This window comes from Oryzias melastigma, linkage group LG15 (assembly GCF_002922805.2).
Source record: "Oryzias melastigma strain HK-1 linkage group LG15, ASM292280v2, whole genome shotgun sequence".
NCBI lineage: Eukaryota > Metazoa > Chordata > Actinopteri > Beloniformes > Adrianichthyidae > Oryzias > Oryzias melastigma.
The window spans coordinates 25,131,952-25,153,671 of record NC_050526.1 but is presented as its reverse complement, the minus strand read 5'-3'; the positions used below and the strand labels follow the sequence as shown (position 1 = coordinate 25,153,671).

At 37.6% G+C, this 21,720-nt stretch overlaps 1 protein-coding gene across 31 annotated transcripts in view; it reads right to left on the bottom strand.

Annotated features, from left to right (window-relative positions):
* Positions 1-21,720, bottom strand: part of LOC112161706 (neurexin-1a) — a 247,571-nt gene that overhangs the window by 58,770 nt on the left and 167,081 nt on the right. Inside the window, exons 20-21 of one of the 31 annotated variants that reach the window (XM_036215421.1) lie at positions 14,046-14,052; positions 13,916-14,010 (exon numbers count right to left, since the gene is read on the bottom strand). The exons of the other annotated variants lie outside the window; for them this stretch is intronic. Coding sequence (XP_036071314.1) covers positions 13,931-14,010; positions 14,046-14,052 — 87 coding nt within the window. The 3' untranslated portion in view covers positions 13,916-13,930. Of the gene's footprint in view, positions 1-13,915; positions 14,011-14,045; positions 14,053-21,720 lie in introns of those variants that run through there. 31 annotated transcript variants of the gene reach the window in all.

Genomic DNA, 21,720 nt, shown 5'->3' with positions numbered 1-21,720 from the left:
TTTTTTTTTTTTTTTTTTGGTTTATTAATTAAATTGAGTTGGATATTAACATATTTTTTGGCAGATTGTGTTTAGACAATCCTGAAATAGATTTGTTTGCATCACAAAAAGGAATATTCCCTTTTCTCTTGTTTAGTTTCTTGTATTAAATAAATTTCCTCACAAGAAAACATTCTTAGGAGCACAATGTTTCTATAAACTGGGTCAGGAATGTTTATAGGTTAACCAACTGCTGGATTTTAGAAGAGAAAAAAGCAGTCACAGTATTTACTTTAGCAGTTTTTAGCAGTATTTCCCGTACATTATGGCCACAGAGAAGATTTTATTGCTCCCTTCAACAAAAGACCTCCAGCTGTAAGACAAAAGATATGTAGAACATTTCAAGACGTGTAATTTAGGAATGCTCAGAAAGGGTAAAATGTGCCTGGAAATAGTTTTTATTATTTATGGGTTGAATTAAACAATGCATTTTTTAACAGAGATCCCTTGTTCTCAGTAGATAAGCAAACATTCACCAACATCTGCCAGCTCAGACCGCAAGAATAAAAAAAAAAAAACCTCCCTCCTTCCTCTGTTCTAGACTGACTTCAAGGTGTCAATGAAAATGTCTGCTATGGCCAGATAGCGCTGCAACAAATCTAACATAGAGCCATCATACGGAGCGAGCGAGGTTCATTTCGAATCAAAGACAATTTAGGATGATGGCAGGAACAGTTGTTTATTTTTCTGTCACCCTTTCCTAATCAACAGACTCCCGAAGCAATCAGCAGTGATTTCAACTGATCTCAATCACCGCAAATCAACTATTAGATGCTTTACTCTGTACATTCATTTCATCTAAAGACTCCAGCAGGCAAAAAAAAAAAAAAAAAGTCTGTCAACCCACAAATTTTGTTATCAATTTACAGTAATTTTCTCTTGTATGTTCTGAGAGTCATTAAGGAGCACCTGCTCAATAATAAATGGTGTGGGGGTAAAATCGGCCTGTGGTGCTGACAGCCTCACTGGAATATGATGACAAGAAGAGACCAAGTGACACATATCTGGATGTTTGTCATCTCTGCAGAGCTGACCGGGCATTTTCATGTTCGCTCTCTGTGTTCCGATGCCGCCTGGTCTTTTCTTTGCCACAGCACAGTTTGGCCCAAGAACAAACTGAAAAATAAATATAAAAAAATCCAGACACCCCCTTTACACTGATATAGTGTGTTTGCTGCTCTGTGAAATTATCTGTACTTTTTATCAACTGCATCCTATAAAGAGGTAATAGCCACTGTTGGCAACACAATGCCACAGAATGACTAATTTGCTCCCCTGGGCTGTTGTTGTTCACAGTCTCATTCATCTTCACACAGTCCATACTGGTCATTTTGTATTCATTAATTCCTTATCATTACAAGGCTAGGCATTCTAAGTCTGCACTCTGCAGTGATTGAATGGTTAACTAGAAAAGATATTGACAAAATTTAATTGTTTCACCATTAGAAAGTCGATTGAGTTAGCTCAAATGAGTAGACATTGATTGATGCAAGCTCATGAGTTGAATCAATAAAAAACTGATATTAGACGTGTAGTTCGCACAATGTACATTTACTTTTTTTGAGTTGATTAAGCTTTTTCTGATAAGTAAATGTCACTTTGATGTATGTGTTTTGTTTGCTATGATTTTTTTGTCAGATTTATCTATTAGTTTGAGTAAAAACAAACAAACAAATGTGCATCTCACAAGACCAGCAAGACAATAGCAGCCATTTCTTCTTTCATTTTTTTTTTTTTAAATTATGTTACTTCCTGTTTAGAAATGACCAGGATGAGATTCCACTTTTCTAGACTTTTTTTTTCTTCCATGCAGATGAAAAAAATGGAATATATAAAATCTGTGTATCAAATATTTCCACACTCTACCTTGAAAACTGTTGGGCAATTTAGATTTAGTAAACCAAAATCTCAATAAAAACCATTGACTGTATGTGAAAACTGGATTGAGTGACCACTTCCTACTGAGGTTCTAAACAGGAAGTATCTGCAGGATCCAAGAAGCCGTTGGTAGTTCTGTTTTTATTGATATTTCTTTCTTTGTTGGACTGGATTGGAGATGATTTATTTCAAGCAATCAAGTCAAGAATAATGCATGAACAAGACAAACAACAGATGCTTATATCCAAACAAAGACATATCAAATATATTATTACAGTTTTTTAAGCTATATAAACCGACCAATGAGATGTTTCAATAAAAATAGGAGGTGTCTGCAGGCCCAAAAGGTTTGATTGCCTCATTTTCCCGAGCCTGCTCTCAAGTGATAAGAATGTGGATTTCCAATAAGCTCACTACTGATTGGTGATAGTGGTTGTCATAGAAACAGTGACTCAGACCATTTCAGACCAATCGCTGCTAACTGATGTCATGTGGCTTCGAAATGGCGGTGTCTGTATAGGGAAAAAAATGGCGACTGAAATGATTTCAGTTCATTGGCGCTGAAAGTAAATCATTTTCTAAGGGTGACATCACACTCACTCAGTCCAGTTCTCATATGCAGTCAATGCTAGAAACCCTGAAGACATTAAAGACTAATATAACCAGTGTCTTTGTGATTGGAGATATGCATTATTTTAAAAATTATATTTTGCACCAGAATTCCTTCAAACTGTTATTTCCTCATTTACAAAAGAGTGTGTTATTTTGCTACATACTCCTTGCTTTCAGGTAGACCTAAATGGATATCTGAAAACAACTCACAACTATTTCTTTATAAATATGCAAACTGCAGTTACTTCCCAAGTATAACACCCTCCGTAGGGGGCTGAGGCAATGTGATGAAGACCTGTGTCAAGCCAAGTGAGCTGGAACTGATGGTTCACATAATGAATGGTCGAAAATAGACTGAGAATTAAAGCTGGCCTGGGATGTTAATTGACTATGATTCTTGGGCTGGTGCCTCCCAGCCCCAGGCTCCTGTTCCCTTCCCTGAGCTTTTCTGTATCACTTTGCTTCTCCGCTCTGTCCTATTTATTACTCTCTGTGCTTTAACATCTCCTGAGTTTGCCTCTTAAGTCCTTCTTTTCATGTCCTCTATGTTTTCCTAGCGAGCTTCCTCTACCTTGAAGGTATCGGAAATGTCAGAAATAGAGATGGGCAGGCGTGTGACACACTTTCCACGCAGAAGCCACCACTTGCACACATTTTTTAAAGGGCTTGGGTAATCCTGTGAGAGTTGTAACACTAATGAGACTACCATGTTAATATGCATGAACAGACACAATGAGAGAAAGAGCAGCAAGTTTACAATTTACAGTGAACAGTTAACATGGCATGGTACTGATATCACCTGCTTAGCATTCTCCTCCATAATTCATCTGCTCAAATAGATGACCTGTGCACCTCTGCAGTATGTGTGCTGGCATAGCTGCGCACTGATAAATATGCAAGAAAAGAGGCTTTTTTCAGTAGCAGATGAGGACAAAACAACTATTTCCTATAACGCAAATAAATTCATTTGAAAAATCAATATTAGAAACTCAAGGTTTACAATTCTGTGACTAAAAGTAAGGAAAAACCTTAAGCTGAAAGCACTATGAATTAAAGAGTATTTGTTGAGTTCTGAAGAGTTTTTATTCGGCAGCTTCTCAGAAGAGCAGCTTTTGTGTCGGTGTAATATACACATTCCATTCAATGATAACAGAGCAATTCCAGATGCCGTCAATACAACGTCCAAAAGAGAAAATACAGCCCAGCAGAGGCAGTTCAGTTTGGATAATAGAAAATCAGACACTGCTGAAGCTTCATGACCATCATTAATCTTCTGCCCCTGAGTCTGACTCAGAGTGACTGTTAAAAGAGGGGAGGAGATGCAGAAGAAAGCCGAGGGGAGAGTCCAGAAAGAACGAGAGGACTGAATTAGAGAGCAAAAGACGAAAAAAAATTAAAGCAATGCTAGAAAGAGAGAGAAAAAAACTTGATTAAAGATAAGAGAGAAGATGTAAAAAGATTTGAGCAACCAAAAACCAAAAGTCACTCTACTCACTGCAAATGGGTAACTTTATGACCAAATCTGAGATTATATGGCATCCATGTTAGATAATAATCTGTCATTCCGGTTTATTCCCACATCACAACCAATTAATCCATTTTAGAGTCAAAACGCTGGACAGTGTTGATGGTCCACCAACACAGATAGATATGAATCCTATAATGTTTTTGTGAAGGCAGCTGCGGGCAAAGTTCTGACCAGAGCGTGCAGAGACTTCCATTGATTTGTGGCGTCGAAGGACAGACGGAGGTTGAACTCTTGGGGTTGTGGGGCTGAGGCTGCCTTGGCTGTCAGGCTTTAAAGGCTGTTGGAGTTCTGAGACAGCTCAGCGTACACAGGCATTTATCATCTGCGAGGTAACTCGCTTCTCTGAAAGCAAGTCAGGCGAAAAATGAACAGCTGCCATGGCTGCACTGACATGGACCCAACTATTCTTTCTGCATTTTCGCTGTACACGCTTTCCAGAAACGGGAAACAACTCAGACATATTGTCAATCCAACACAACTTAAGATAGATGGACATTTTTTTTTCTTACTGTAAATAATATATTTAAACTGAAGGCTTTTCAAAAGGATCCTTAACAGGTTGTAAATAAAAAGGGAGAGATCTGTTTTTTGCATAAAGCATAAACAAAACAAGGTGAGAAAAGTGAAGCTGCGAGCGGCGTTGTTTGGCCCCTTTGCCCTCTCTGACCCCCATTACCTCCTTTTTACCTGACCTCACTGGCTGACCTGCTTTAGACCCTTCTTTCTCCCCGTCTGCCTTTGCCACCCTGGTCAGAGTTATATGTGAGAAATTCATGAAAACACATTTTATTTTTTAAGAATAAAAACTTTTCCGTTGGTTTCATCTCCATAGAACCAGTTTATTTTGTCATATAATATGTCAAGCTGAGAGAAATAATATGATATATGACAATACATAGTATTTCATTCAGCTTGAGCTGAACACTACGTTTTAAATTGACATAATATTCCAGTAAAAAAATGTCTGAGGAGCAGGGAAATGCCACTTTAGCAAGCTTGCCACGCTAAATCTACAAACTTTAAAGCCAACGTTTTTCCCAAAGTAGCTTCCCGATGATGGTTGAGGAGTTAGGTGGGGATAGATTGAAATCCCTAGATTTGGAAAATGTACCAACTGTGATTTAATTTTTTTTTTTTTTTATTCCAAACGATGGCCTCTTCACAGGATCAAAGTCAACTAAACTTTGTTTGTGGTTGTAGACTTATCCTAGCGGTCAAAATGGATGCCAAGCTGTGGCCATCCCAAAATAATTTTAAAACTCCATTTGGTATCCTAAACAGGTGTGTTTTGGTTTCTTTTGTGGATTTTGACAAATTGTTTGAGCCTCATAAAAGATTTTGATCCTATTCATTTTTTACAGTTTTGTCTGCTGTTATGTCATTATTCCCTTTTTTGTTGAGAGGGGGTCTTTCACTATCCCTAAAACTCATTTTCACCAATATGCAAATTTTGTTACGTTTTTGAGTATGTTGTGGGGTTGAAATTAGTAAAAAAGAAGAATTGAAAAAAGAAATGGTCCTCCCAAACCAGGACAGCTGCAGGACATAAATATTAGATTGTGACCAAATGAACTGAGTATGTAAAACCTGTCAAGACAATGAATGCCAGTTTTAATGAATGCCAGTTTTACATGTGAATAAAGTCTAATGAAAATGCAGAACAAAGCACTGACTTCTAACTCTGTCCATGTCTATTCTGTGCACAAACTCATAATAATAGATATACCTGCAGTGCAGTGGAAATGTACAGTAAGAGAAGCTCTGCGATAAAAAACAATTTTCCTTTTGTCCTTTATAGTGGCTGAGCAGCCAGAGATCGAGTGTCAACTTCTCGAGATGTGGATTTCATTACTACTTTATGCTCAGCTTTCCAGAATCCATATAAGGATTCACTGCAGTTGGATATTTGGTTTGAAAGCATTATTGAGGACTGTCACTCAACTTAGTAAAAATTTAATAGCCAAAAATCTTTTTTTGTGGGATGCATGACACTGCTGGATCCATTTTTTAGCTTATTATTGTGTCAGTTTTTATATTATTTTAAATTTTTGCAGTACATTATTTTATTTTAAGGTTTTACTTGGTTGAGGCAGCACATTCTGGTACCTTTACTGAGCACAAAAACATGGATTTCACCCACCTAATTCTCCTGTATACTACTATGCCTTTATCCTTTTCATTCTGTCTGTGCCCAGCTCATGGTTCCATATCTCTGTCTTATTGAAACTCAAACAGAATGTGGGCCCATTTCCCTGTGCAGCACCGAGTGTTGGGGAGGACTGCAGATTAAAAAGCCTTCCCTTGGGTGCGCTCACCAGGCTGTTCAGCACTGCTCGCCAGGGAGATTCACTACATACATTCTCTTTTATGGCCCTTTCCTTATTCATCATAACACAGCTTCAATTTTATTAACTTCTCAGGCCAAGCATACATCTTCCCTTCTGCCAACAGCCTCTTTCCATTTTATCCATACAGCCAACAGTCCACCAAGATCTTCTTGATCTATACAAGCGCGCATAAACCAATAAGTCCTACTGCTCGCCAGCAACAAACTTAAAAATAAGAACGGACACGTAAATGATGAAACCTCCCATCAAATCTTGTCCTCTGCTTACATCCTGCTGTCAAACATAAATAAAGCCACATGTCTAACATAATATAACACCTCTAAAATAAATACATTCAGAATATTTATATTTAGTAGATCTGCATATGCAGGGTCAAAGTACATGAAAGTATGTATGTCTGCATTTTATATTACACTGCCTTCCTTTAGGCTATGTAAGCACAATTCTGAAAACAGATGGTCACTGTCCTCTCTGTCATAAGAAAATACATATGTCCTTAAATCCACCGCTCAGTTCCTGTATTCCACTGACAACAGTGTATAATATACTAAACTATTTAAAAAGTGTCTTGAGGGAAGAAAACTGTAGTTTTATTTATAGTCTAAAATAAAAGTTTACTACTTATTTCAGCTGTAAAATTTAGCAAAAAATGCTTCAACATTGTTGTATTCAAAAGTGTGAATAGAAAAAGAACAAATTTTCATGTTCATTTTTTGAAGTTTATGGAGTCAACAATGTCAACACTTTTCAAGTCAGTCAAACCAAAATTAGATACTAGGAAAAGACGATTCACCTTCCCACTATTTGGTTTAAAGACCCACTTTGATGAAAATGTTATTTTGTTCTTGTGGCTTTTTGGAAAATACATTGGCAGATCACAAGCTCCCTGCTCTGGTCCAACCTGATGCATCCACTTGCAGACAACTATTGTACATCTATTCGTCTTGGTTTTTCTCGTCCAACCTGGAGTCTGAACCCAAACTGTAATAATGCTCATCATTTCTGAAGCAGATCTTGGACTGTCTCTTAGATTTACAGACAGATACAGGAAAGAAAAGGAACACTTTACATTTTGTAAAAGATCCAAACCAGCAAAGAGACGTCATTAACATGTGGGCTGAACAGTTAACCGATGTTGTTAGGAGTCTAGAGATATAGTGTCAGAATTTAATCTACTTTTTAGCGTTTCATGTCTGAGCAGCTTCGTTTCATTTTGATCAATTGGCTGCATTAGTGTGGTTCATTTCAAGTAGTCTGAGATATTAGATGAACTTCCACAGTTTTAATATTGTTAAAACCTAATATACTCTCAGAAAAAAATGACTACCATTAACATATTTTTTGGTATCTGTTAAATTCAGATAGAGTTTTACAGAGAATCGTAATCTTTAATGTTTAGTTTTGTGATTTAAGTTAAATATTTCCACAAGATTTGATTTAAAAATGAAGCTTTCTTTTTATTCAATAGAAAGCACAAAACTTTGCCTAAAAATGGGTGATTTCATCCAAACATTCAACCAAAACAAATGGTTCTGTAGTTTATAATGAAATAAACTAAACTGAATTGAAACAAATGGACGTGCTCTGCAGCAAATGAAACATTCAACAGTGAGCTACAAATGCTGTAACTTCAAAGAGAATTCTACAATACTACTTCTAGACCACAATGAAAAAACTGAAATGGAGCCAAATCTGTTGTTTTGAATAGTCAGATTCACTCCATATGCTGCTGCTTCTTTCTCTCGCTGCTTATGAGGGAAACAATTTATTCCCCCGGCAGCACGAACCACTTGTGACATTTGGCTCTGCAGCATCAGATGGTTCATCTAGCTGTTCCAGACCCCTGCTCGGCAGCATGCAGAGGTTGAGCTAGAGGTGGTGCACTCTTCACGAAAGTTTGGACGGGCTAAGTAGACAGACTCAAAGCTGCTAGACTTTCATGTTGAATTTTTCACAGAGTAATCCACTCTCACTCGTGCACAGCCTGTTGTTTTGTGAAAGTGAATGCACATCCGGAAAAAGCAAACACTTTCAAAAGTGCCGCATTCCAATATCCGACTGGATCAACACAATAAATGCATTTTTCCACAGCTTCCTCTCTCCTTTGTGATACTGCACACGTCTGAATGACCTTCTTAATATTTACCATGTAGCCGGGAATTGTTTCTTGAAGCCATTTCAAGCAATATGCTGTTTTGCCAAAAGCTATTGTTTTTATAGCATGAAAACATTGGCTTCGGAAGATGCTGAGTCAAATCACAAAGCACCTAGGATAATTTTCCAGAGTGTTGCCATCTTCATACAAAAAAAGCATATCTTTTTAGTGAGGAAAAATATATCCCTTTATAGGATTCACAACAAAGCTCTTTGTAGTCTTTAGAACAGAATTTCCAAAGTGCGTCGAGATCTTTTTATCCTATAGAAACATTTCAAAGATGAGAATATAGCATTAGCTCTTTTCCTAAAATTACTTTTCTTGTTGGTGAGTTTATTGATTTTATAAATTAAAACTGTACAACCTATGAGGGAAAAATGGTAATATCTTCTTGATTATGTATTTATTTCCTGAAGGTCTATTACAAAGCTCGGAATATCAATAAGCTTATAATGATTTTCTGCAAAAAAAAATGACTAAACCATGAGTAGCCATGAGTATTGCTGCATGCATTTACATCCCTGCTGCCATTTGGTGCACACATTAATGTCCCGCATACTGCACCATCATGCATGTTCAATAGCTTAGGCTGTGTTTGTGCTGACCCGATGGAGGGGGGAGGGTCACATGGGTCAAATGAGCATGGAATCTGAAAATAGGGCTTTATGCATGATAAAAGGGGAAGGCTGTGGCAGACTTCTTGCTTGCGAGTCTGATAAAATGCCTCCATTAGCAGAAGCATCCAGGTGTAACGTGGCCACGAAGGCTGGATATCCAAGCAGGAGGGAGAAACTCTAAAGCCTTGTTGTGGCAAGAGCAAATCCAAGCTCGCTCTACCAAACATTAATCTGTGTGATGGCTCAATAGACTCTTTATATCTTTGTGTGTATGTGGACACAAATTTATTTTAGTCTGCTTAGCCGAAAGAGACACAGGGTGTGTGTGTGTGGCGCGCTGATTTCCAGAGACCTGCATTGCTTTTAGAGCTCAGATTTCCATACTTTCTATAGGGTGCTTTCTGTTGTAATCACTTTATCACGGTAATGGAATTGGATTTAATTTTCCTCTTCTTTGCTACGGCGTGTTGTGTCAACTTATCCTCAACTTGTAGGTGAAAACTGACAGTAAAGGATCCCTCGCTGACCGTCCCTCATCAAGCACTCCTATTTGCTGCAGCAGTTTAATTGAATAGTTCAAAACAATTATTCACTATAAGTGTTTGCGCTTGCTGCTAATTAAAATTAGTTGACATAGCAATGTGTGTTGTGGTGGCAGCAATGTGCGATATATTGTTTTGTAAACACCACAGTGACAAAGTGGAGGCCATTGTGTTTGTGCCTCAAACAAAATATTCATGAATAGATGAACTTTGATTACGGTCCATAAAAAATACCTGCACATCAGTCCCAAAAAATATGTTGAATCCACTATATTCAACAAAATACACTCATAGATCTCATTTTACTGGCATCAGAAGCAACCAATAAATACATTTCAGACAAGAGAACACCCCAAATCTCGCTGTTTCACATTTCTTCTCTTTCACCCATTTGACAGGGAGCAAGAAGTGCAATTTTGTAAATCTTCCCAGCAGATCAAAGTGCTACCATGTTCTAAGTGCTGCCACCCACCCACCAGCCTCTCCTGTGGTAGAGCCCATCAGCACTAAGAGTGTAAGAAGTGCCAAGACAGCCTGATTAATCTTCTAATAGTTCTAGAGAGATATATAGACAGATAGCTGAGAAGTAGAGGGGAAAAAGAAAGAGAAAAGACTGGGCTTGGTTATTGCACTACACCTTGTGCTCCAGTAAAGAGGTTGAAAACAACATAAATGGAAAGCTGATGAAAACAGGGACATTCTATGTTTTTTTTTTTTTTTTTTTTTTTCGCATTTCAATCTTTGAAAATATAAGGATCCTATGTAAAACTGCTGCCACACTGCATCATCATTTTCTATCTGCTCTCTTACTTGCCTCTGACAAACTCAAACTCCCCGTCTTCTTGACGGAATGATATGATCAAAAGGTTTACTTAAAGATGGGAAAAACGGAGCAGAATCATATAAGGGGGAAGTTTCTGCGGTGTCTGCGGCTTGACAAGCCTACATGTGATAGCATTTCTTGGAAGCAGAAAAAAGTGAAGAAACTGAGTGAAAGTTTGTACTTTGATTAGTTCTGGGTGCCAAAATTCTGTGCTGAGTTGTTACCGGTGCCGACGTATACGGTACTACCTGTGCCATGTAAAAATGTAGATTTTGATGCTTCGTTTTGGAGATGTCAATCATTTGTATTCTATTTAGTTTTGCTTTACAATTCGAGCCAATCATTTAACTTTAGAAGCGATTGAGGGCGGGCACATATTTCGAATGGGTGTGGTCATGTACCCTCAAAGCCACACCCATTCTCATGTAGATGTGGCAGTAACTGCAACAACCGTAGACCAGACCAGAATTTTGGGCTTCTGCGTTCAAAATTATTGTGATTGCCTGCCGCTAAGTAAGATTTTAAGTCCGTTAGTGACTTCTTCATACAAATTGGGCGTTCATTGATTGCCCGCTGAGAGTCAACTGGTTAATCTTTTTGATGTCAAACACAGCAACTGTGACCAGTCAGGGAGTCTGATTTGGTAGTGATGTTAGGGTAGCATCCTTTTCTTAACACGGAAGTGCCAATCGCTGTAAACATAAACACAAAGAAGAAACTAATAGTTGTGGTTTGTGCCCGGCCAGAATAACGGGACACCAATACATACTTGGATAGGTAAAGAGCTGTGAAAACAAAAAGCGTGGAGCAAGATTTGGGGGATTGGCACCACTTAAGTAAAAAAAAAAAAACAACCGTTAAAAAACAAAGCAAAAGAAGCCCCTCCCTGATTGTCCAGTGTGAACACCACCGGCTGGATGCGCATTCGTTAAACCCTGGAAAGAACGTGCTACATGCGCCCATTGTGAATGCAGCATCACTCTAAATTCTAAAGGTGAAGCAAGCAAAAGTTTAGCTGTACTTCACAGCATAAGATTCTAATTCAACAACCTAATGGATAAAAGTGACATGAACAATGGTTTGTGTGAAAATGTAGATGCAAACTATCAGAGAGAATGAATTAAAGCATCTTAAGGATGTTTCATCACTCTCCATCAACCTGTGATGCAACTAAATGGTTTTAGAAAAGAAAAAAAAAGCTGTTTCGAGTAACATCTAGGGACCAAAACTATTTCGAAAGTAGTGGTTCTGCACTGGCACTGGATGAAACCCAAACGGCTAGCTATGAATGAAATAATATTCAACCTAAATAACAATCTAAGTTTGTTCATATGTTAGGTATCTTTCTTATTATCAAAGTCTTAAAATTGTTCTCTATAAGCTTAAACCTATTGGTCAAGGAGGAAAAACTGTTTTCTTTTTTCTACAACTTTCGTTTTGAAAGGTTTTTTGCTTGTTTGGATGTCAGCTATTATTATACTTTGTGTGAACATACCTCATCTTGATACCACATTCTCCTTCTGGCTTCACGTCTCTAAGATTATACAATGTGACAAACTGGGTAGAGCTATAAATAAACCTATGTGAACAGACAATAGGTGGGTCCTTCCGAATGGTGTCAGAATTGGTGCAGGGCCTAAAGTTACATCAGAAATTTAATACAAGCCGCCCACGTTTTTTGAGCCCCAGCTTGAGTCAAAGGTTATATAAGCAGATGTGGACGTTTCATAACAGGGAAACAGCCAGCACAACAAGAACAATGGCAAACTGCATGTTTTACTTGTGTTTAGTGGCTGCAAGTGTCACGTATGTTAGCAGGTAATACAACGTGTCCAAACATTGTGCACAGGAGACAGAAGGAGGGCTGGTCTATTCTTCCTGCAGCACCGCTCTGTTGGTTCCTGTATTGCCTGTCTCCTTATTTTATCTGTCTCCTGTCGCTCTAAGAGAATCCACAATTTCCAAACTTTCTGTGTTTAGTCAGGCTTTTTTTTTTTTTTCAGCTAGAGTGTTTTTCTTTTATAATGGAAACAGCACAATGCTGATAATTTGCAACATCAGGCAAAATACAGGTGATGCTTGTAATTATTTTGGGGAGAAATGTTATAATTTGGAGCCCAGCTCTTTGTCAAACAGTAATTACAGACTTTCACAGTAAATGTTTTCGGACAATGATGTGCAGAATTCACTGTTTTCTATAGGCACAGCTCAGACCAGAAAACACAGCAGGACTGCTGCATCGCAGCTGCAACGGAGAGAACATTTGCGGGAAAAACAAGATGAAAGTACATAGTGGACTTTTAATTCTCAGATCAGGCTTAGTGTTGAGGTATTCCTTGTCAAATTCAAGCACTATTTTGACAAAAACCCTTTACCCAACAAACAGGAACAGCATTGAGTGACTGTCAGCTTTTCAGGCGGTCCATGACAGCGTCTGTCTCCATCGGGGGCTTTTAAATTGGTTTCAGAACCGATTGGAAATGGTTCTTTTACTATACACTTCTCATAACTCTACCTCTCATCAAAGCCCGGCCATCATTTATCTGGATGATGACGTTTCCATTAGGCTCTGCCAGCCTCTTACTGCAGCGCTGTGAATTGTGGTGCTGGGGGGATGAGCACTGTTAACCAACACAACAACAAAAGGATCCCACTGGCTGGAGTGAGCAAAAGCCTCGATTGAGGCGAGGCAGTTCATCAGATGACTGCTCATCCAGAACACACAGAGGCAGGCATATAGACACACACAAACACACCCTATTTCTCTAAATCTCCTTTGCGCTCACCCTCATTCTTACACAGACAAACACACGATTTTACAGATCTAACAAAGTCAGACAACAAAGACGCAGAAAAAAAAGACAGAACTTGGCTGAGGGGAGTGTGCCTGTCAGCTCTTCCTCACCAGTTTCAGTGTTTCATCAAAGGTATGAAAGGCCCATAAGGTTCAGACGCCAATCTGGCAGCACTTTTACGCAGAACTGGGGCTCTTTCAAAGACTGATATATACCTTCTCTCTGTGTTTCGATCTTCATTACCTTTATTCCTAGTCGCAGCTCACATTTACAGCTGGGGCCTTCGTTTTTAGAAATCAGGAGCATTCCTGCGCACCAAGAGAATTGGGGCTTTTTGCTCTCCGAATCGTTTTCAGGTTCTGGGTTGAAGAGGTCCGGTGACATTGTTGGTGTTAATAAGAACACAGCTTTGCCTGGTGTGTGTGGGTCAGCAGAGACATACGCTGAAGTCCCACTCTGGGAGTTTTAATTAGATCTACATGACCAAACACTCATCCACGCTGTCCTTATCAGCAACTATCCGGATGATTCATAAATCATCCATCTAAGTGCTCAGTAGACATGGAAAACCTTTCTGTGCTGTGTGTAAATATTTACTCTAAAGTAAAACAACCATTTTCCCCTGAGGATTTTCTGTTTTGTTCTTTGATAGGGTAGCAGGAAGCAACCTTTCCTCCATAATGATCTCATCAGGTCCAGATCCTTGACCTTTGTGCTTTGCTGTAAATGTCAACTTTCTTTATGAGGCCAGTGATGAGTTTATTGAACAATTCACACACAAGGTCACACACACACAAATTCAAACTGCCAAAGGTTCTGTCCTTCACTGGACTTTATATCTATGATTTCAATGTGAGCTGAAAATTCATGGTCCTCAGAGCTGTAGGCGGCCTCACAGGCAGTCTGATTTCAGCATTGCACCGAGTAGGAATTCAGATTTTATGCAGCATTTCCAATGGTGACCATCTCGGTTGTACGCAAGACTGAAAATATGTTAAAAAATCCAGTAAATGCGCAATGGCAAAATTAAAGCAAGAAACAGAGAATCTTCTAGTAGTCCGGAGCCTTGTTGAGATTTATTTAACTTTATAGTTTGCTTTTGTTTATGTATAAAATTATTTTTTGGGCAATGCTTCATATATAACCTTTTAGTACAAGCCCAACTTCTTTTTAACAGATATTTTGCATTAAGTTATACAAAAATGAGCTGGAAATTGTCCAAAAAACTCAATTCTGAGTAGTGTTTTATTTTATTTTTATGCAAAATTCATAAAAATTTGAGCTCAAACATTTAGTTATGTTTTATAATGAAGATCAAACGTGTAGGGACAAAGTAAAAATGCATGAAATCAAACACAAAGCAAATACAAAGGTTCCAGTTAAAGTTGTGGTAACACTTTAGATGAGATGCCTCTAAACACTCAATAAATGTTGACAACGATAGTTAATACATTAATTAAGCTTGGAAACAGTTTATTAATGGAAAATGATCTCACTTTTGGGATTAAATGTTACTAAGTAGGTTAATAAAGCTTATTGTGCTAATAAATGTCTTAATAACATCCAATAAACACATTAATAATGCTTGTTAATATTACCAAATATTCTATGTTTATTTTAGACTTTTTGGAGTACAAATTGAATATTTAGCATAAAAAGCTATATTTGATACTGTTAATGTTTTTTTAATCAAAACATTGAGGTATTCATGGTGCAAATAAAAAAAAATATCAGCATTACAGCTCATTAAAAATGTTTATATAACATTTAAGCAAAAGGGAGGATGGGATTATCAAATGAGAAATGTAAACTAGGAGCACAGAAATTCACTAAATTCTGCAAACAAGCAAAAAACAAAATGATCTGTTATTTTTGCTTTGACTTTTTTATACATAATACATCTCTAAAGTCATTTTCTTACTACCTTTGATGCACAAAAAAAACCCTTTTTTGTCTGATCTTGCTAAAAGGAAAAAAAAAAAAACATTCTGCGATAGAACCGGAAACATGGGTGAAACAAAGGTTTATCAGGACTTGTTTATAAGAACTGGAGCGTGTGCTGGAGCTGCTATGGTAAATGTAAAAGTTCTGAATCAGCGTTCCTCTGCAGCTCTGGTTTATAACACTGTGGGTGATTGGACCAGGGAGGCAAGTACGACTGCCATGATGATAAATGTGGTGCATTAGAACTGTCCACATATGTATGCTCAAGCTTTCCTGCAACCCTTGTTTAGCATGGAGTTCTGCAGAAAGCAGTAGCTGTGTGTTATTCTGGAACAATTCTTTGGAAATTGTTTTGCTACCATTTTAATAACTAGAACTTTGGTGGCTATATGAATATCTCTGAAAAACTTATGACAAGACATGTATCTGCAGAAGTAGGCAGAGATTTATCATGCATTAAGAGTTGTGAAGATAGAGAAAAAGTAACATTCATTTTGCTTCACAACGTAGTATGACATGAAGAAATCTTACGTACAAAACTAATAAATATGAGTGTCAGTGGCAGTCAGTAAGGGTAAGTCTAAACCCAACAAAGAACCTTGTGAAGTAGCTTCCATCTAGTGGCATTTCTGTGGTTTAATCCTACCACCTCCTTCATTTCATGTTATCTTTTTCTGACTTGTCTACAAATAACAGGTTTTCCTTTGGTGGCATGCTGGGTTCTTACAAAGCCCTTTTTTTTTAAATCTAATTCAGCTTTATCTGTTTCCTCTTTCTTTCTCCTATATCATGTCTTTTGCTCCGTCAATGTATTTGGGTGTTTATCTGCCATCAGGCACGGAAAGGTAATAAAAGGCCAAAGCATTAAGGACTGCTCCTCCGCTTTGTCATTTTGTTCTTGCACACCCTCTGTTTTGTCTCCTATTTTGTTTGTGGAGCAGTCGCTATCAGCTCGATAGATGTCAGATATGGCCTCTGTGATGCTTTGTGGGGAAATAATATGACAGGCAGATAAGGCCTCCTGTGTGACCAGTTCACTGCTTCTCCTCCCTCACTCGCTTCCAAGGGTTTTGCAAGGAAGTCCTTACTTGGGTTGATAGATTTGGAGTCTTTCCAGCACATGGCAACTATTCATGTATATAGTTGGATATTTTTATTAAAATATATGTGGTCATTTAGAAAAAAAATAAAAGCAGTAAAGAAATGTAGTATGGTCTTGGCTAAAGTATGATTATAAAGAGTTGTAGAGACACAGAAACTTTTAATAGCCACCTATTTAAGGCTAATAGCTTCACAAGTTTCTGGCTCATGCCATTACTTCCAAGTCTAAATGGCAGCACCTATTAAGATTTTATAAGTGGTACTGATTATATGTAATTGTATTCACTTAAAATGTGCTGTTTAACCAGAGAATTTAAACGACTCATGCAGGACTGCATTTCCATCAAACAGGTGTGATTCACATACCTGTGCTTTTCATAGGACTTTACTGCTCCTAAAGTTGCAGCCAGATGAGACAAAACATATTCTGATGTCCACCGAGGACTGAACGTTAGTTTGATGATAAAATGCTTCACCTTTAGAAAAGTTTCTTTGTAGTTAGAGTATCCTCCTCTTAGTGGTTGTGAAGTTGTGTCTGATGGGTTTTGAAACTATAATGCCTGCCATCATCAGCTTTTTTTTGAGATTATTGAGTGGATGTTTATGGATCAAAAAACAAACACACGGATCGGCTGACTGGCTGGCCATCGATTCATGTTGCAGTTGACTAAAGAATGGTGGTGGGTGACACTGGCACTCAATAGCTGTTACATTTCCATATAGATAACTGCAGCACTGTAGCCTGTAATTGCCTCAGAAATTACTACACGGATGAAAGAGTGGGCACACAGCAACACAGTATAAATAACAAAGGTGCCTCGTTGAGGCTTTGGGCAATATATGATAACACTGGAACAACATCTCAAAGACTACAGTTTTGTGTCAGAAACTGTGCTTTGAATAAAACTCTTGAGCACACTGACTAAATCATTTTTAATTAACCATATATGTACTTTTTTTAGACTCTAATATGATGCAGAAAGTTGACGTGCATAACAGTAATATTTTACACTGACTAATGGATCAAATCAGGTTAAATCCATCTGTTTTATTTATCCACTAAAAAAACACTTTTCAGGTTACTGGAGCCTATACTAACCGCTGTGGAGCAAAGGTCAGGTACACTCTGATTCACCAGTTCATAACAGGACCACACAGAGATATACAAACTGACAGATTCACTGAATAACCTATGAAACATGTTTTTGGGCTGTGGGAGGAATCCAAAGTGCCCAGAGAAACGAGGAAAACAGGTAAACTCAACAAGGTCCCAGCTAGGATTTGAACCAGGACCTTTTCACTGTAAGGCCACCATGATTAGGGTTGAGAAGGAAATAAAAACTTAGGTCATCTACACAGAAAACCCAAAGAGAAAGTAAGTAAGTAAGACTTACTTCTCTCACATGTTGCAGTCAAAGACCAACATTACCTCAACTATCATCCGCCGTTTCTGCTCTCTGCTGAGGTAAGGCATGCGGTACAGATGATAAACTGAGCCGAATGGGGTCGTGGATTCATATGTGCTCTTATTACAAGCTTACCTGAGTGTTGGAGGAGGACATTGGGATAACAGGTAGTGTAATGTATAAGGTCTTGCTGCATGTGTAGGCTACCTGCACCTACTGTATGTCACAAGCAGCTCTGCAGCCTGATCAGTTTTTATTTAAAAAGACACACAGAGAAGTATGTAGTTTAAAAAAAATCTATAAGTGATCAGATGTTTCATTTGAAGACAATATCTTATAAATAAAGAATTTCACAGATTATAACGTATTATGATATTTAATTTAGTTGTCAAGTGTTGCTCAGGATATAATTGGAGGTAAAATCTCAGTAGTTCTTTGTTGGATTTGATTAAATTTGAGGAGTAGTTGTGGAAAATATGGGGAAGATCAGATAATCTATTATTCATAGTTAAAAACAGCAAAGAGAGTGGAGTTTATAAAAAACTAAAAACTAATTTAAAAGCAGAGACAATTCTTCGCCTTAACAACCCAACCTACGACTGTTGCTTTTACTTTCCTGTTTACATACTCAATTCTATCTCCAAATCGCTTGCTGTTTACTACTTATTCATTCTTTATTAATATGAAGGTTTTATGATTTAAAGCTTTAATAGTGGCCTTCACACTATAAAATCTTTTCAAGTCAATAAAACCAAATCATTAAACAAAAAAAAAGGGAAATTTAACTTAAAAACTGCTATATTCTAGAATAAATGTAAAATAAAAAATATTTATTCATTGTGTCATTTGCTCCAAATGTTAATAGCAGCTCATAATTAAAAACAGCATGCTCATAGGTGTATAATATTTATGAGCAAGTAGTAGAAAAATAAATCTACGAAGAGCACAAGGGGGAAGGACGTCAGAACAACGCAGCAGTAAAAAGGTAATTAAGGTGACCAGAACAAGGCAACCCATCTGTTAAATATTTCATGGAGCTCCACACAAAAACCCACAGAGGGCATCAACAACAGAGGACAGAGAACAATCAGAAAGTAATTACTTGAGAGGCAAGTCGGAAGAAATTTTGGCCAGAGATATTTGAGAGCTATATAGCACATTAAATAAGGAAATTGTCCAAGTGATTTCTTCCTGTGTGCAAGTTTGGAGCAAATTATAACAGTTAATAGTTGTATTTTTAACAAAATGTGGCTGCATCATTCCTGCAATTTACGTGTGCACATTAAGTACACAACAGAGGATAAAATACAAGCAAAATTGTACAAAAATGTTACTTATGTCACAACATTAAATGTATAAGCCAAAGTAGACTAAACTATGAACTTGAATAAAGGAAAGCTTTGAATGCAGCTTCATTAAGGATGGATTCAACATTATTAAATATATACAAGTATGTATAATCTAACAGAAACTTTCATATTTGTTGATGACATTTGTTTTTTAAAGTAAATAAGGGGCCATAAATTACGTTGATCTGTGTCGGATTTACAGTTTTTCTAACTTTTAGTAGATTGTAACTTAAAGACCAACTGTTTTAGTATTCTTAACATGTTATTGCAGCTTTTTTTTTATTATGGAGGACATATGTTAAAAAAATTAAGGTTAAAATTAAATTTACGAGTATTTCTTTATTTAAATTGTTGTGAATCTGGAACAGATGAAAAAATAAAATTAGAAAAAGAGCTTATCTGTGACATAGAATACATGGGCCACACGCTCCCTGCTCCGCTCTGTAACATGAAGGGGAAGGGGGGCGGGGTTGCTCTGCCCCAATGATCCCACCCACAACTCAGAGCCAAATTTTTAATAAACTGCCCCTCTGCAGAAACTAGAAAACAAAATAGTGTATTTTTATTTTTTGACAAAAAAATGATCAGTCAGTCAATAAATAGATCTAATTTTTGCTTACATTTAAATCGCACTGGAACCTATTTGGTGTTTGCTTGCTTATTCTATTAAGTACGGATTTGGCAAAATTAAATGTGCTACAGTCCAAAATGGAAAACATTCATGCATGTTTGTTGGAAGATGCTGTACTTCAGCTGACTGTAATGGAGTGATTAAAAAAGAGGCTATTTTTGCACCACCCTGAGGCAGAGGGCAGCTGTGTCAAAAGTCAACAACTGTGGTGAATTCCTGCTGTGGCGCTCGTGTCCCAAAAGCACACAACTACACACGCTCATCAAGCCATGCGTACAAGTCATAATCTTAATGCTATTTGACTTTTAACCATCTATAAATAATTTCAAAAGAAATAACATTCAGAGAGATGTAAACATATGGTCAATTAAGCCAAATAGTTTGTAGTAATGTGTTTAACTGAAGTGATGAAAGAAACCCACATCATGTAAAATAACCACAAATAAAAGGCAGATTTTCTTAACCTTGTAAATTAAAAGAAAATAATTCCCTACGGGGTACATCAGCGATAAAATCAAATTTACTCCATGTTAGCCATGGCAACAGTAGCGGTTTTAGGCACGGGCAATACGGGCAGCTGCTCGGGGCGCCGATTCAAAGGGGGCGGCATCTCAGCGCTGGGAGGAAAAAATAATCTGCGTAATCTGTTATGTTTTGAATGGCCTGAAATCAGCGAATTAGCGCCCTCTGCTGGTGCAGGCGCCCCTGTCCGCTGAGCAGGAGACGGACAGGTGTTTAGAGAGAGGGAGGGGCGGAGGGACAGTTCAGCTGCGGGTCTCTCCTAAACGAAGAGGACGGATGAGGAAGGAGGGCGGGGTCTACTTTGTAGAATGTTTTATTTTTAAGTCAGTCATAACATGACATTCTATAACCCATGTGTTAATACAGGAAAAGCTCTAATTTAACAACTGCCAAACGTGGGGAAAACTTTATTTGGCGGTCAGAAAAGCTCTTTGACTTTGACAGGTGAGTCTCTGTTCTTCATCTCTGAGGCTCAAACACAACATGATGGAGTCTGCTTCTCCTCCACTGTTGGTCACCACAAACATCCATTTTGGAGTTGATTCAAAACATTTAATCAGGACTTTATTGCGCAGACTTAAAGGGTTTAATTGTCACATTCACCGCGGCACGAGGTGCGTTCAGGGGCTGCGTGGAATTTCCGCACTTATGCACTTGCATTAAGAACTCGCTATTGCTGCATTCAGGTGTGCTGGGAACTTCTAGCATTTGCTCACACTGACCCCAGCAACACAAACACTCACTGATTTGGTGCTCCATTTCATTGTGACTCACAACAACACTGATCAGTAACATTACACACATTTATGCAAAAATGTTGCACATATTAAGCATGTTTTTATATGCATGACATTAAAAAAACCTTTAAAATAAGTATTTTACTGTTCTTAACTAGTTTTAATCTTTACTCTTCTATGATTGAAAAAAAACATTTGTGATTTGAACAAAGTCAATTTCTTAAAAAAATGTTAAAGACATTAAAAAATGACTAGAAATAAACCTCAGGGCTTTGATGAAAAGTTGATGCTTAAGGAGTGTGTTCATCTAAAGGTTCAGAGAAAAGTTCAAAATTAAGGGAATAACGGTTTTGATAGACATACAACTTCTTTATTAGACAAATGTTGAGCTGGTATAAATCTAATATGGCTGGTAGACTTTGGATGTCATAACTAAACATGTTTTTAACATTGGATTGAGGAGCAACATGACTGATTCTTCTTCTCTGGAGTACAGATTAATATGGTAATTTAAATGTTCAAATCATGGATGTTTTTTTGACCATCATATTTCCTCATATAGTTTTATTTATAAAGTATATTTGTATTATAGTACGTACTGATAAATGTTATTATGCTGCACAGCATTGTGTTAAATGTCTGTTGTATGTTGTTTTCATTTGTAATTCTAGGAAAACATGGCAACGGACAAAC